The sequence below is a fragment of the Typopeltis vanoorti genome, chromosome 7 (assembly GCF_054136105.1).
Source record: "Typopeltis vanoorti isolate ZY-2024b chromosome 7, IOZ_Tvanoo_1.0, whole genome shotgun sequence".
NCBI lineage: Eukaryota > Metazoa > Arthropoda > Arachnida > Uropygi > Thelyphonidae > Typopeltis > Typopeltis vanoorti.
In genome coordinates this window covers 16,492,916-16,509,152 of record NC_143555.1, presented here as the reverse complement: position 1 = coordinate 16,509,152, position 16,237 = coordinate 16,492,916, and the positions used below count along the sequence as shown (strand labels likewise).

The following is a 16,237-nucleotide window of genomic DNA, read 5'->3' as shown; positions in this document are numbered from 1 at the left end:
CAGTCTAAGAACTTGGAAATATTCAAGGAGTGGAAAACAGGGCCGCTTTCCTTTTCTTCTAAAGCTACAGTACTCAAAACCATAATCTTTCCTGCTCAGTTGTACGTAATAAATATTACAGAAAAGTAATTATACAGTAAACCTGTGCAATTTTTTTGGTCTAGCCAATAACAAGTAGTTAAAAAGGGATTTCTTCAACTATCAACGAAGCATGGAGGATTTGGACTTCCAGTTTTAAAATTCTGCTATTTAAGCAATACAGTTTCAAAAATCCATAAAATATCGCAAACTAATCACACATGTGCAGACCTTCTCCAGCACTACTTGGGTTTTCATCTTCTCCTGTTTGGAGTTAATGATTATAAAGGTCCAAAAGCTGAGATTCCTGAATACTTCAACACTCTGTGCTTAACTCTAAGACTGCTAAAACACTCCGGAATTGACTTTCTTTCCATTAAAAAAAGTAAAATTTGGTATAAAAAAAGCTTTAATGTCTTTCGCTCAAAGTTCCACAGTTGGATGCTGACAACAATATGTTTCATAATTTGATGAAGTTCCAAGAGCTACCCTAACAGGAAGGATCTTGCTTGGAGAATTGCATATGGTTGCCTTCCAGTCAATGCCATCAAATGGAGGTAGGTCAGAGATCCGATCTGTGATATCTGTTACTAATTGGAAACAGTAGAACATGCATTCCAACTGCCCTCTTACTCTGCATATTTGGAACAGATTAAGTAATGTGTTCGGCATGTCCCTATTTACAACAGAACAGGTTATTTTTTTTGCAGTTAAACCCAGATGGGGTAAACCACCGAGGTGTCAGTCATCTTTGTGTTTTGGTTTCAATTGGTTTTCTGGTTGTTCATCTATATGAGATTGGTGAAAAAGGAAAACTGATAGTTTTTTGCTATATGATAATATAAAAGAGCTGAGGTCTTTTCTCTCTCTCTCATGCTATGTATCTGTCTTTTTTTCTCCTAATACTATCAGGCTCTCTTGCACCCCTATACTAACTACTCTAGGCCTATGATGAGCAACCCTTTACTTTTTCACCTCAATAAAGGTCAAAATGGTGTGGGTAGTAACCCTTTCCCTAATGCATAGCATTATACATGTCTGCAAGGAGATGTGCTTTGCATTATGGGATACTAAGGTGGGTGATGTGAAGTCTTAGATAAAGGATTAAAGGCTTAAATAAAGCCTTTAATCAAGAGAAAAAACTTACGACTACCTTGTGAAATGTGTTAGTTACTGTTTGAATATTGTATTTAAAATTAAAGAAAATGGATTAAGTGATATTACCACAGTGAGACAGCAAAAAAATAGTGTATCAGAAAAGTTCGAAACACTTGTGAACAAATTGAGCACCTGAAACAAAGACTTTCGGAGAGAAGACTGGAGTGATGTCACCACACCAACAGGTAATCACAGACATGCCAGGGTAGGAACAAAGAGAAAGAAGCATATTTAAGGGGCTGAAAGGGGAAGAGAAAGAGAGGGGGTTACTATGAGGATTGCTACCGCCGCAACTGCTGGTGTTTTGCTTCCCTTATTGGCTGTACGGGAAGAGAGGAAGAGGCGATGACTCAGAGCATGTGACTGGAGGCTTGGTACCCATCACCAGAACTACGTAGACAGCAATAACTCTTCAAAGTTCAGGAAAGAATTCCAAGGGTGTCCAAGAATATGTTGCCCACAGTGTAGCTGAACGCGATCCCTGCGAAAGGAAGATCCCTAGTCAATGAGTAGCCACCAGAGGAGGAAGAAACAATAGAGTACAGAAACATTCAAGATAAGAACATATCCTGTGTAAAAGAAAAGATTCAAGTATCTGTGTTCATGAGGCTTTGCTCATGAAAGAAGAGTGTGCATATATAGAAAGAACTGTGAGTAAACATGTGATATTGATGTTTTTTCTTGGAATATAGATATATAAGAATTGTATGTAAGTGTTACATCCTAATACGATGGTAACCTAAAAACACTAACACACAGATCCATCTGTATTGCTCTTACCACTGAACTCACTTACTATCAACCACACTTTGGCTAATGGCTATAATCGCCCAAAAATCATCATCATCATCAAATTCCTGCCATGTACCCTCAAGGGGTGTACAGGATATGATAGAACCACATGAAAAAAATTACATCATTACTAACTTCCTATCTACAATTTTCCTCAAAATCATTCTGTTACTTGTCAAGACTCCAACATTATCAGATCTTATATTTCTATCATCTAAGGCACTTTGTACCGTATCAATCCACCTATATCTTGGCCTTCCTCTGGGTCGTTTTGTTGCCAACCTGGCAGAAAACACTTGTTTTGCTAATCTTTCTTCGCCCATTCTGTTTAAGTGACCATACCACCTGAGATTAGCACTGCTAACGCATTCCTGGATGTTGACAATGTCAAGTTCTTTCCTAATATCCTCGTTTTTAATATGATATTGCCATTGATGCCATCTGTTCACGCCAATAATCTTTCTCAAAACTCTCATAACTGCGGTCTCTAGTCTTTGGTCAAGTGTTTTACTTCTGACCCAGCTCTCAGATCCATAAGTTAAAACTGGTTTGAACACTGTCTTGTATACACCTAATTTAGGGTTCCAACTAATTTCTCTGTTATTCCATACGAATTTATTCGATTGACTTCATACCATACCAGCTTTGCTGATTCTGTTGTCAATTTCTATATTTAATTTACCATCTTCAGTAAAAATCGTGTCTAAGTAGCTGAAATGTTTCACTTGTTTCACAGGTTCTCAATTCACAACACAGTTGACATTTTCAACAACTCTGCCTATTTTCATTGTCTGTCTTTTTATTGCTGACCTTCATACCATATCTATTAAAACACCTATTCAATTTAGTCAGAGAATCTTGCAGACTTGTAGCGGATTTATTTAGAAATATAACATCATCCGCATAAAGCAAAGAGCTGACATTAACATCTCCAATTTTGATATCATGTTTAATACCACTTCCTTCATAATGTGATCCATATAGATAATGAATAACAGAGAGGATAATGTACTCACACCAGATTTAACATTAAACCATCTTCCTGTACTTCTTTCAATTCTAACTGCTGACTTACAACTCAAATAAAGACTAAGTATTGCTTGATATAATGCCTCATTGACACCATATAACTGTAGCATATTAAATAGCTTCTCTCTTGGAACCTTGTCATAAGCCTTTTCCAAATCGACAAAACTTAAATACAGATCTCTGTTATATTCCAATGCTTTCTCGACTATTTGTTGTAAAGTGAAGATCTGATCCTGACAGCCTCTATTTGACCTGAATCCAGCTTGTTCTTCACCAAGCTTTTCTTCTGCAATTCTTCTCAACCATTTCTCAAGTACACTTGCATATATCTTACCAGGAACACTCAGTAGGGATATACCTCTGTAATTCTCACATTCAGTTTTATTTCCCTTTTTGTATATGGGTACTATGAGAGCTCTACTCCAATCATCAAGAATGCGTCTCTCTGTCCAGGCTTTCTGAACTATGCAGTGCAACCACTATAAGACTCTTATACCACCATACTTTAGCATTTCTGGTCAAAGATCATCTACACCTGCTGCCTTTCCAGATTTCAAGTCTTTGATGGCTTTTTCTACTTCAAGTATGGTTATGTATTCCTGACTACATGCCTGGTCAGTGTTTTTTACCTCTGTGCTGTCATCACTGCTTGTTTCATTTAGCAGTTTTTCAAAGTAATTACTCCATACTTCAAGGATATCTTTTTTCTCCCGTTTTCATGTCACCTTTATCATCTCTAACTCTTTTTTGCAGCACTCTTTCCTCCATTCCTAAGCTTCTTCAACAACCTCCAGAATATTTTGCCACCTTCTTGATATTTATTTTCTATATTCTTGCCAAAGTCCTCCCATGACTTTTGTTTAGCTAGTTTTACACAGTGTTTAGCATTCTTGCATTTGTCTCTGTATTCTCTAAGAGCACAAGCTGACTTATTTGACAGGAAATTTTGATATGCTTTCATCTTTTCTTTTCACTGCCTCTTTCTGATTTTTTTATCCTTGCAGACAACCTCACCACATGCCTCTCTGGCAGAATCAATCAATGTTTTCTTCAGAGTTTGCCACTGAATCTCCTAGGTTTGATTCCTGTTCTCAAACTCTTTCATTTTTTCTTCAATAATCTTTGTGTATTTTAGTCTACAGTTCACATCTGAGAGCTGCTCAACTTTTATTCGCTTTCAAACTTTCTTACATGTTATTCTTTTCAATATGAAATTCAATTTTATCCTGCTCAAGACTAAATAGTGATCGCTTCCAATTTCAAATCCTCTGTACACTCTGGTGTCCTGCACCAGGGAGAAAACATCACTATCAACAATAACATAGTCAATGAGACTTTTCTTATTCCTAGCCTCTTCTCTCCATGTGAATTTGTGCACATTTTTATGTTGGAACATGGTGTTAGTAATAACCAGTCCATGTCCTGAGCAGAAATACAACAGATATTTGCCATTATTATTAGCTTTGCTCTTTTCTCCAAATTTTCCCAAAATATTTTTGTATGTCTCACCATCATTTCCTACTCTACTATTTAGATCCCCAACAAGGACCAACTTTTCATTTTTCATTGTGTCAGTTGCTTTTTCTAAAGCCTCAAAAAATTCCACCACTTCTACCTTAGTAAAACCTTCTTGGGACCATAGGCACAAATAAGTCTCATTGTCCAGTTCCCCATTCTCATATTTGCCCACATTACTCTACTTGAGACTGACTGCCATTCAAGAAGATTAGCCTCGTATTTTGTGTTGAATACTATGGCTACTCCTTCTTTTCCTTGATTGTCATTGCCTGAATATAACATTTTGTATTTATTGCTCATAAAGATCTCACCAGTTTTGGTCTTTTTTGTTTCAGTCAACCCTATTATGTCGATCTGGTACTTATCTAATTCCTCAGCTAGCTCCATTTCTTTGCCATTCAGGCTTCTTATGTTGATAGTACTGATCTTTAACTCTGGTGATGTTGAGTTGGGGTTTGTTTTCAGATTTGTTCCAGTAGCTGACTTTTCGCTGTTCGCCCTGGTTCCCTGTCGAAAACAATGGGGGGGGGGGGCCCTTGTTTAACCAGGCGACGCCCAGCCGGCATGAAATTTTGTCATGTTGTACCATCATTTTTTATTTTGGTTTAACCAATAAGAATACAATTTGGTCGGCTAAATCCCAAATTGCCAGGCCATCCTCGTTCGTTCAGTATCCAAGTCGATACCCAACAGGGTGCACCACAAGAAGGTGAGGATTGTACATTAGGTCAGAAGCCCTGGTCGGTTCTCCTCATTCCTTTAAAGGCTATCTTCATATCTTAGATGTGTTAAATTTCTGTTATTAATTTTTATACCAAGGTTTGTCCAATTTATATTATTAAATATTTCTTGAAGGACTGCTGTAAAGATTTTGGGTGATAGAGAGTCTCCTTGTCGGACACCCTTTTCAATTGATATTTTATTGCTACTTGTGTGAAGTTGGATTGTTGTTACAGCGAGGTATATTGCCTGGAAGTGGTCCATATATTCTCCAGGAACTCCCTGATTATGGAGTGCATAGATTATTGCATTAGTTTTGATGGGATCAAATGCTTTTTCATAATCAATGAAGGCTAAACAGAGAGGCAACTGGTTTTCTTCTGCTTTTTCTATTATTTGTTTTACTGCATGAATATGATCAGCTGTGTTGAAGCCTTTACAGAATCCTGCTTGTTCTACTGGTTGATTTCAGTCTAGAAGAGGTGTTAACCTGTTTGTTATCACTTTTGTGAGAATTTTGTACAGATTAGAGAGAATACTAATTGGTCTATAGTTCTTTACTTCTTCTTTGTTCCCTTTTTTTTAAATAACAGTATCAGAGTAGCATTTTTCCAATTTTCCGGTATCTTTCCCTCTTCTAGGCATAAATTTAGTAAGTTTGTGACATGGTGAATTATATTGTTTCCTCCGCATTTAATTAATTCTATGTGAATTAGGTCTTCATCAGGACATTTTCCATTTGTTTTAATGCTTGTTTTATTTCATCTGAAGTGAATGGGGGGATGAATTCCATATACGATGGAGAGGAGTTATTTATATTTGATTTATCTGTTGAAGGATCACTATAGTTCTCTATAAAATTCTTCTAGCCTGCGTAGGATTTGTTCTTGGTTCCTTATGGTAGTTCCATTCTTATCTTTTATTGCAGTTATTTGGATTTTGTCAACTGATAAATATTTTCTTAGTACTTTCAGATTTTTATTATTTCCGATTGTTTCTTTCTTTTTTTTTTTTAGTGTTATAAGATCTTATTTCATTTCCTCATCTTTTTCCTTATTGTTTTGCATAGTTCTGCATATTCTATTTTAGAAATTAAGTTTTTGCTTTGTTTCATATTTCGTCTCTTTTTTAGTAGTTGTAGGGTTTCCTCTGAAAGTTAATGGTCTTTTGTTGTTTTCAAATTTATTAAGTCTAGTTTTTGATCGAGTTTTTCTTCGTAATCCTTCTTCTTGTTTTCGATAGAGTTTAGGTTAAAAATTCTTGATTTTTTGTTGTTTAGCCATTTTATTGTTTCCAATTTGGGGTTTATTTTAATTTTGGCTCTGACCAGTCTGTAGTCACTTCCTGTGTTTACTTGATTTAGTACTGAAGTATCTCGAACTATTTCTTTATTATTACACAGTATATAATCTATTTCATTTTCTAAATAATAATCATAATCTAAATTCCATAATCGAGATATAATCTTTGTAACTCTTCTTAGTGCCCTTTCAACAGCTTCTTGATCCCCTTGGAATCTGGGAGACTAAATCTGCACCCAATAATCCAGATGTAGTTTCATCAAGGCCTTATAAAGAGGCGAAATGACTTCCTTATCCTTACATGTCATGATTCGCTTCAACATCCACAATTATCATCTGAGATGTAACTGCAAATTTTGCTATGTGATCTTCCAACTTCAAATTCCTATCCACTATTATGCTAAGATCCCTAGCTTCATCAGTTTCTTGTAGCATAACTCTGTTAATATAACATGCTGCTGGAAATCTCAACACAACAAAATGCATAACTTTACATTTACTAACATTAAACTGACAGCCATTTTTGTTTGCCCAAACTTCCAGCCTATTTAAATCATTCTGTAAATACTGAATATCAGTAGCATCCCTGATTGCTCTGCCTATCTTTGAATCATTGGCAAATAACTGCACATCTCCTGTTAGACCCTTCCTAATATCAATAATGTATAGATTAAACAACAATGGTGCAAGGAGTGAAACCTGAGGTACAACTCTGGTCACCTTAAATCTGGAAGATTCACAGCCACCGTATATCACTTTTTGATATCTATCACCCATCCACTTATCCAGTGAAGAGGTTATATTCCAATCCCATATTCTCCAATTTATGCAACAGCCTTTCGTGTGGCATTCTATGAAATGCCTTAACAAAATCCAATTTTCACAGCAATCCCTTAATCAAACTCAGTCATAACATTGTTATAAAATATGAGCAAATTGCTAAAACATGACCTTCCTTTAGTAAACCCATGCTGCTGCTCCTTGTTGCATAGGTTTACTAAAGGTTGTTTGTCTATCCATTTCTGTATGCAAGTTCTTACCATCTTCTCTAAAATCTTCACCATCACTATACATCTATAGACCAAAGATGTAAGTTGGTAGTTAGACATCAGTTTTTGCACCACCCTTGTACAATAGAACTATCACACATTCCTTTCATTCTGCAGTTCATCACTAAGGTGAGACTCAAGTTACAAGCATGTCAAAGGTCTAGTCATAGCCAGTTCAGATGAAGATTCCTTTAGCAAATGCTGATATTCCGTTTGTCTCTATTGACAAATTCTTATCCAGGTTAAAGAACAGCTCTTCAACCTCATTCTCATGTATTTGTAACCAGTGGTGAGCTATAATGGGCTTGCCCGAGCCCTTTGTTAAATTTTTCTCAAATTTGTGAGCCCTTTGTTCTTCAAGTTTACTTTTTTATTTTTTAAAAAAAAAAAAAAAACAATTTTTTGAAATATATTAAGCAACAAACTCATACGATAACCTAACAAAGTGATTTTGTTAAATAAAATATTACAGTTACTGTTACTACCATTTTACAAATAAGAATTCACTTTTGGTAATCGCAGATAAATAAATAGGACTATAAAATAATGCCCCTTGATTGGTACCATTGATTAACACTTGAAGTATAAAAACAAAAGAGAAATATAATGTACTTCAATATTATTGTGTTTAGATAATATTTATTTATTATTTATAGATTGTTTGTCATAAAAACGTCTATCGCAAACAAAAGAAATTTATTTTGTTTATAAAAAATGTGGACTATTTCATATGTGTGATTATAAAAGATTTTCTTCTTATTTCTTATTATATTTTGATAGTTAAAAAATGTAAGATCTGTGTTAATTTATGTAAGATAAATTAACACAGATGATTGTGTGCAAATATTTGATGTTCAGATCATGAAATATTTGTTTAAAATAATAGTCTTTACAGGTTGATTATCCCCTCATACTTTTTGATTGGCATTTGTACACAAGAATTCACTTTTATTTCAAAAGTGAATTCACTTTTCACACAGAAACTATTAATAAAAGTTTTTGTGTGAAATACGGCTTTTTTTTGCTCGATGATGTGAGCCCTTTGTTAAAATTTCCATAGCTCATCACTTCCAAAATTTCCATAGCCTTTAACCCTTCATCCAATGCAAAAATACCACTGTGCACCATGTTACATACAGTTGGTTGATACATCTTAGCAAAGTGAGCACTAATTAATTAAACAATCTCATTAGCTTCTGACACTAGAGTACCATCTGCATTCAGTAAAGTTATTCTTCTACATTCATTTTTTCATTTGCTTGCGGCATAATGATAAAATTATTTTAGGTTGCCTTTAGTCTGAATAACCAATTTATTTTCATACTCCGATTTAGCTTTTGACACAATATTCGTTACTTTTCTAGCCAACGCTTGATTTATTTCATAATTCCTCTCACTCTTATTCTCATGTTATTCTTTCCCCAACATCATCTTCTTCTTCTTGTGGATATCTTGTTTAATAAGGTTCACATCCATTTCACTCCCACCCTATTTATTCTTTTATCTCTGGATACATTCAGATACCAGCACTTTTTCAAAGATTCCCATGCATTGCTGACATTTTTCCCCATTCCAAATATTGCACGACATTGCAAAAAAAGCTTAAAAGAGGACTAATAAAGCAGTACTGCAATCTCAATAGTGAAACTGTCACAAGTGGTACTGACCAGAAAGCATGCATCTCAGTTTGTAACAACTGCTAAAATGCGCAAAAATGATAAAATGAAAAACTTATGCAAAGTAAACCAAAATAGTTATTAATTCACAATAATCAAAGCATTACCCATTGGTGGAACAGCATATGGAGGAGGCATCATTGGTGGTACAGGTGGCATGCCAGGCATAGGCATAGGTGGACCTGGTGGTGGAAATGACATCCTCTGTACAGAAAATGCTGTATACAGAAAATAATGATTAAAAAATAAAAATCTGAAATCAACATATAACAATTCAGTATAATAAAACCATTGTTAAAAAATTATTAATTTCTGTTTTACTGTACCTAAAAGGCTGACACCACGAGAATTAGTTACTTTCCAGTAGCTGAATATATTAATATTAAAAGAATAATACTTTCCTCAAAATCTTAAATTACATTCATTTAGTATCAGAAATAAGAAATGTAATAAAAAAAATTACATAACTGTTACAAAAACTTTGATTTAAAAAATAATTCATGAGATATTTTCTGGCACACAAATTAACTTAAGATTAAAAAAAAAATAATTTTGATAACAAAGTAAAAACCTTCTGTTAATCCTTTTAAGGTTTACACAAATCAGTTAGCCACTATAATCACAGGTACTACAGTCAGTTCAAATGAAAACTCCTTGCTTTAACATGTTCATGTCAGGTGGCTTCCTGCATGTTTCACTCAAGCAGGAACTCACTTGGTGGAATATTATGGTCCTTCTGCATCAGGTTGGTACATTTTTAAAGTTTTCAATATATATATATATATATATATATATATATATATATATATATATATATATATATGGCATACTGGTTTGAATGTTTGCAGTTAAAATTTTAAAAATCAGTATTTTTGAATTGTCTTAATGATATAGAAAATCTTGAATGCAATTCTGATTTCAAGATATATTAATATATATTTGCTTTATGAAAAATTGGGTGGTTCTACATCCAATGACAGCATTATGAACAGGACAACAGATTTAGTTAGATACTGTGTTTGGCGCTACAATAAAACTTTGTGTTGCTTACTTATATGCACCAGTGTGGGAGGGCAGTTCTTTTTCATCATCAGGATCATTTTCATTCCATGTTTCTAATTACACTAATTGGCACTAGATACAGTACAGTACATATTCTGTCTCTGTACTGTATGTAGTGATACAACAAAGCTACTTCTTTTGGGGCATATCCTGTTATGGTGTCTGTTGAGAAGGGAATGTTCATCCTTGTACAAGGTCATTTTAATACCAGTCTCTTGACAAAACAGATTTAGTGAGTAAAAATCTGTTTAATCCTGTTAATAATGACTTCAAATTTTTCAGGAAATTACAATGTATAGTAAAATATTAATTAAAAAACTTTAATCAATACCTTTCTATATTTCGGCAATGTTACATTGCTATCTTCTGGGAACATGTATAATGCTATGCATTAAGGGAAGGGCCACTACTAAGACCGGTTTCGACCTTTATTGAGGTCTTGTCAGTGGGAGCCAGACCCAGAGGTGGTGATACTAAGGTGGAAGCAAGGGAGAAGTCATATTTACCTATACTAGTTGCCAAAAGGTGTCTCACCTTATTATTAAATTACTCTGGATTTAGAGAAAGATGTTGGAAGTTTTTTCCCACTTGGTTAGACTATAATAAATTTTGTTTAATCCTTTATCCAAGTGTAAGCAAACAAAGTTTGCACCTGAAGGCCCTTCCCTTAATTCATAGCATTATACATGTCCGTAAGGAGATGTGCTTTGCATTATGGGAGATACTAAGACAAGTAGTGATGAGAGCTTGGTCTACCTTTACCACAAGTTGCCTCAGTCCTGAAGATACTTGAGGCACAAACTTTGTTTGCTTGCACTTGGATAAAGGATTAAACTAAATTTATTAGTCTAACTAAGTGAAAAAAACTTCCAACTTCTGGGAACATAAAACTATGGTATGTGCACAGGTACTAACAATGGCAAATGAGGCTGAAGAAAGCAACTGGTATTGGTCCTAGAGTCCTAAAGGTGCCCCCCAGTGGGTTAAATCAGGTTGTCTTGGCTGTTGGGCTCATGTTCTAAGGATGTATGCTTCCCAAATTTGGGGCAGTCTCATGCACCCAAATTTGTTGAGATTTGAGAAGTTTTTTAGAGCTTGAAGCTGATTCCAAGAACAATCTTTCATATTTATATTTGCTACGGTGTAGTAAAGTGGCTTTCTTCCAGCATATTCTGTGATGGGTATCTAGTGAATGGTCCGCAAGTCCTGAGTGGCTGTATTGGTGAAACATATTTTAGTATATGTTGTCATTTCCTGAAAAATTTAGAGTCATGTGTAACCAATGCATAAGTTTATCTACAAGAATCCTGTTAATAAAAATGAATCCCATGTTTTATAAGAAAAGGAGTATGTCTGGTGATCTCCAGCAAAATATCAGCACAGACATGACATTAACAAGTCTTTTACACTTCCCTCAATAACCAATTCTTCGAAACAAATCAAACCTACCACAATATTCCAAAGATACCAGAATCACTAAAAATCATTTTCACATCCATTTCACGAGCATTTATGGTATAAATCACCACTTACAGAGATCCAAACTAGACTTCCTTCTTTTACCAGAAATCCAAATTGCAGCTACATCAACCACAGTTCATCTTTAATGCCCAAATTATATTCTTAGTGAATATAATTTGGGCACTTCTGCCTTTGTGCATTCTGACACTGCCTGCCAGAATGCCAAATTTAGAAACCCTGCTTTTGACCTCCTCCGATTCAAGGTTTCCTTGTCCCACTTGTTAACATTTATTTGCTGTGTTTACCAGACTCCAAACTCTGAAAACCACTCAGATCTCTTCACCTTCCTTTATATTAAGCTCAACCATCTTCAATTCAACCATCCAAATAGGAAAGTCATCTTCCTGAATGACCTGAAGTCCACACCTCCAACTGATTCCCCTTCTCCAATACTACCAATCAAGCTTGGTGTCATGTGGAAGCTTTTCCAGATACACTTAGAGGTTACCTCTCCTCTCAGCAACTCAGACGACAATCTTGTGCAAGTTTCCATTCACGCAGAACGTTCCCCTCCTCCAACCATACCCATGTCTTTTGGCACGAGAAAGATATGCCAAGTGGAACAACTTGGAACTACTACTACTCTTCCTTTCCATGGCATGACTGTTGCTTCCGCTCTTCTGACCCAGACACCTGTGTTCAGTGAGTGACAGAAATCATCCACGCTAGCATGGTCTTCATCTCTCATTCCATCCAAAATTCCCATTCACTTTCCATGCACTGGCTCAACAGAAAATGAATAAAAGCAATTGAGGAAAAAACTCAGCTTACCACAAGTGGCTTGCATCAAGAACCCCAGCTTCATACTCAGCCTATGCTGAAGCACGCAATAAATCTAAAAATATGAGTGAATCCAAGCTTCATAAATAGCAATAGCAGAAAAACTGCTTCTTATCCAAATGGAGGTAGTGCCTTCAGGTCCCTCACAAAAACTATTACAGCACTAAAAGATAAACCTGACCTTCTGGCATTACTCTTTTCCTCTAGCTTCTGCATAAAAGACAAAAGCAAATCACCTTCCATGCTAGAAACTGAGCATCGTATGCCTCCAGTGGTCTTTCAGCAATAAGACATAAGAATATTAGATAAGTTGGACATTACAAATTCTTCTGGTCCTCATGGCATTTCTCCTATTGTACTCTAACACTGTGCTCCAGAGCTATCACCTGTCCTCTATGATATATTCAATCCTCTATATTCAATGCCCATATGGAAGCAAACATATATCCAATCATTCCAAAAAGGAAGATAAAAGCTTACCTCTATGATATATTCAATCCTCTATATTCAATGGGCACTTATCCTGCCAAACCATATGGAAGCAAACATATATCCAATCCATTCCAAAAAGGGAGATAAAAGCTTACCAACTGCCATCACCTAAATCCTCTCCAAAATAAGAGGAAGTTATCAATGGTAAACTTTTCACTACCTAGAAGCCTACCAGTTAATCTACAACCACCAATATGGATTTTGCTAATCCATACTGTGAATACACAGAGCCTACATCACTCACTACTGGACATGTGCAATGGAAAGGTTCTAAAATCCAAGTGCTATCACCCTTGAAATTTCCAGGGCTTTCAATTGTGTTTGTCATGGAAAACTGTTTTGCAAACTGCCTCCCTTCATTGTCACTGAACGTCATGGGGACAGCACCTTCTCTTTAAGCTTTCCCACCAATGCAGGAGTGTCTGAAGACTCCTTTTTATCACCTATCCTCTTTCTCTTATACATAAATGACCAAATTTCAATCACCACCAATCCTGTCCACAGCTTTGACGATGATAGCACACTCCATTTACCCTACTCCTTTCACAAATCATGTAGTTTCCAACATCAAAAGTCTGCAACTATATCTTAAACACTGATCTCCATACAAACCTTCAGTGGAGCAAAGATAACCTGGTCACCTTCAATGCATTTTCTCTCACAAAAGGGATTTCAGTTATCCTCATTAATACACTAAGGATAACTGATACACACATTAACCCTATATAAATCCTAAATCCACCCATCCTTAGAATAATGTTCACACATTTTGGATGGTGCACCTAAAACCTGCCTAAAAATTCTTGATGCCGTCCAGAACAATTTGACTCATAGATGACCCTTCCCTCACAAGCTAACTTCAACTTATCTCACAGAACGCAATGTTTCAGCTGTCTCTTCTACAGGTACTTCCATGGTCACACCAGTGAATTAGTAAACCTCATTCCTTTACTTACTACTGGCCTGTTTAAAACAAGGATGCTGTTCAGCATCCTTTTTCAGTACAACTGCAATCACATCAAACCTGCTTTGCCTCGGTCAATTTATCCCATTTACACCTGTCCTCTGGAACAGCCTTCTTCATGTGTTGCACAACTTCAGCTCTTTAAAAAATGTCAATAGATTTCTTCTTTCTAAATCCTTATTTGCATCTCACACACAGCACTGATGGGCTCTAGGTTCTTGTAAATCTCGTGAGATGAGAAAAAAAAAACTCTGCATAACGAATGGAAGTTATTAAAGTATATATTACCAGGTAAGAAAAGTGTACACTAAAATTTAAAAAAAATAGAAATACACATAAGCACAACAATCTGCAAGATTATATGCTCACTTAGCATTCTATCGATGTCTTTATGCCACGACTAGTTGAATCATCTGATGGACATTGTTAGTTCAATGAATAAGCCTCCCTACACACATTTACTAAGCTACGAATGTATACAGGCATTGTTCATTATTGGTTAGTTATTTATATTTTGCAATCAAATCTCTTTCCCTCTCCCTATAAGTTTTTCTAATTATGCCAATCATAAATGCACATCACAAGTAGTGAATCCTTAACTTACAACATATTCAACTTATGACTGTGATCCAATTAACAGTTCACTTCACTAAGAACTCAGTCCTGTAATTCATGTGTTACTGATGCCTTTGAGGCACGTTATTTAAACAATACTTTTGGTCAAAATATTGCTGTTACTGAGGATAAAAAACCCCATCAGACTTTTGGTGGGAAGATAACCTCTTGTATCGTACAAAGAATTTTGATGCAGCATGGAGTGAAGTGACAGAGCATATGAATGATGTCTAAAAGAAGCTGCAGAAAATATATGTTCATAGATTCACAGGATTTGACAAAGCATTACAAAAGATTGGTGACAAAATAGCTGCTAGCTAAAGAGTTGAAGGGTGAAAGTGAAAATGTAGTGCACTGCTGGAAGCTGTGTAAGAAGTCTTGGATGAAGACCTTATAGAGATAAAAGTACAGAAAGTTGCAAAAGATAGAGAAGAAAAAAAAAAAGCAAAATTACAAGAAGTCCTCAAAAAAGTTTACAGTGAAAAAATTGGCAACACACGGTTTAGCCTAGTGGCTATGCGCTTCGCAACCATATGCTGGGGAAGGAGTGTCCTAGGTTCGATTCCCGTCGGTGACGTGAGGAGCTGAAGGATCTTCCTCAGCCATAGCCAAGTTAGCCAGTCTTGGGCGTGAACAGCAGGGTTTTTTTCCCCAATTTATTCTGGGGTTTTTCATCCCGCAAAGCAGGCAAACTGGCCTTGAGAACTCAACACTACAGGCTATAGGATACACCGGGGCATAAGGCTGACCACCTTATCCTGTAAACGGAGTGAGGTCCAATGATCAATGGATCCTCGACACCGCAAGGTAAAAGAGGGTATAAGGAAGATGACAAAATTGGCAACAGCATTTGTCTCTGTAGACTCAAATACACAAATATCATTCAAGAAAAAATGAAAGCATTTAAAAACAAGAATAAAACCTTGGAGATTCAATGGCAAATCCTGAAGAAAGCATTAATTCAGTCTGAGAGGCATATGGTGAGGTTATCTGTAAGGATAGAAAAATCGAAACTCCATGGTGGACTCAGGAAGTTAAAGAGGTGGTCAAGGAAAGGAAGAAAGCATATCGAAAGTTCCTGGCAAGGAAGTCAGCTTATGCACTTAGAGAATACAGAGAAAAATGGAAAAATGTAAGAAAGCAAAAAATTGTGTAAAACTAGCTAAACAAAAGTCCTGGAAAAACTTTTGTAAAAACACTGAAAATAAATATCAGAAAGGTGGGAAAATATTCCAGTAGCTATTGAAAAAGCTTAGAAATGGAGGAAAAAGAACTGTAAAAGGAATCGGAGATGATAAAGGTGACATGAATACTGAAGATAGCAATATTCTAGATGTCTGGAGCAATTACTTTAAAAGACGGCTAAATGAAACAAGCAGTATCAGCATGATGGTATAAAACTCTCAACAGGCATCAAGTCAGGAATACATATTCATACTGAAGTAGAAAAAGCCAAAAACCTGGAATGTGGGAAGGCAGCTA

At 35.8% G+C, this 16,237-nt stretch overlaps 1 protein-coding gene across 7 annotated transcripts in view; it reads right to left on the bottom strand.

The window, feature by feature from the left end:
• LOC150104513 (RNA-binding protein 25-like) overlaps nt 1-16,237 on the bottom strand; it is a 496,362-nt gene that overhangs the window by 423,484 nt on the left and 56,641 nt on the right. For all 7 annotated transcript variants that reach the window (XM_090395192.1, XM_090395194.1, XM_090395191.1 and 4 more), the window contains one exon: nt 9,429-9,539. In XM_090395192.1, coding sequence (XP_090251318.1) covers nt 9,429-9,539 — 111 coding nt within the window. The remainder of the gene's footprint in view (nt 1-9,428; nt 9,540-16,237) is intronic.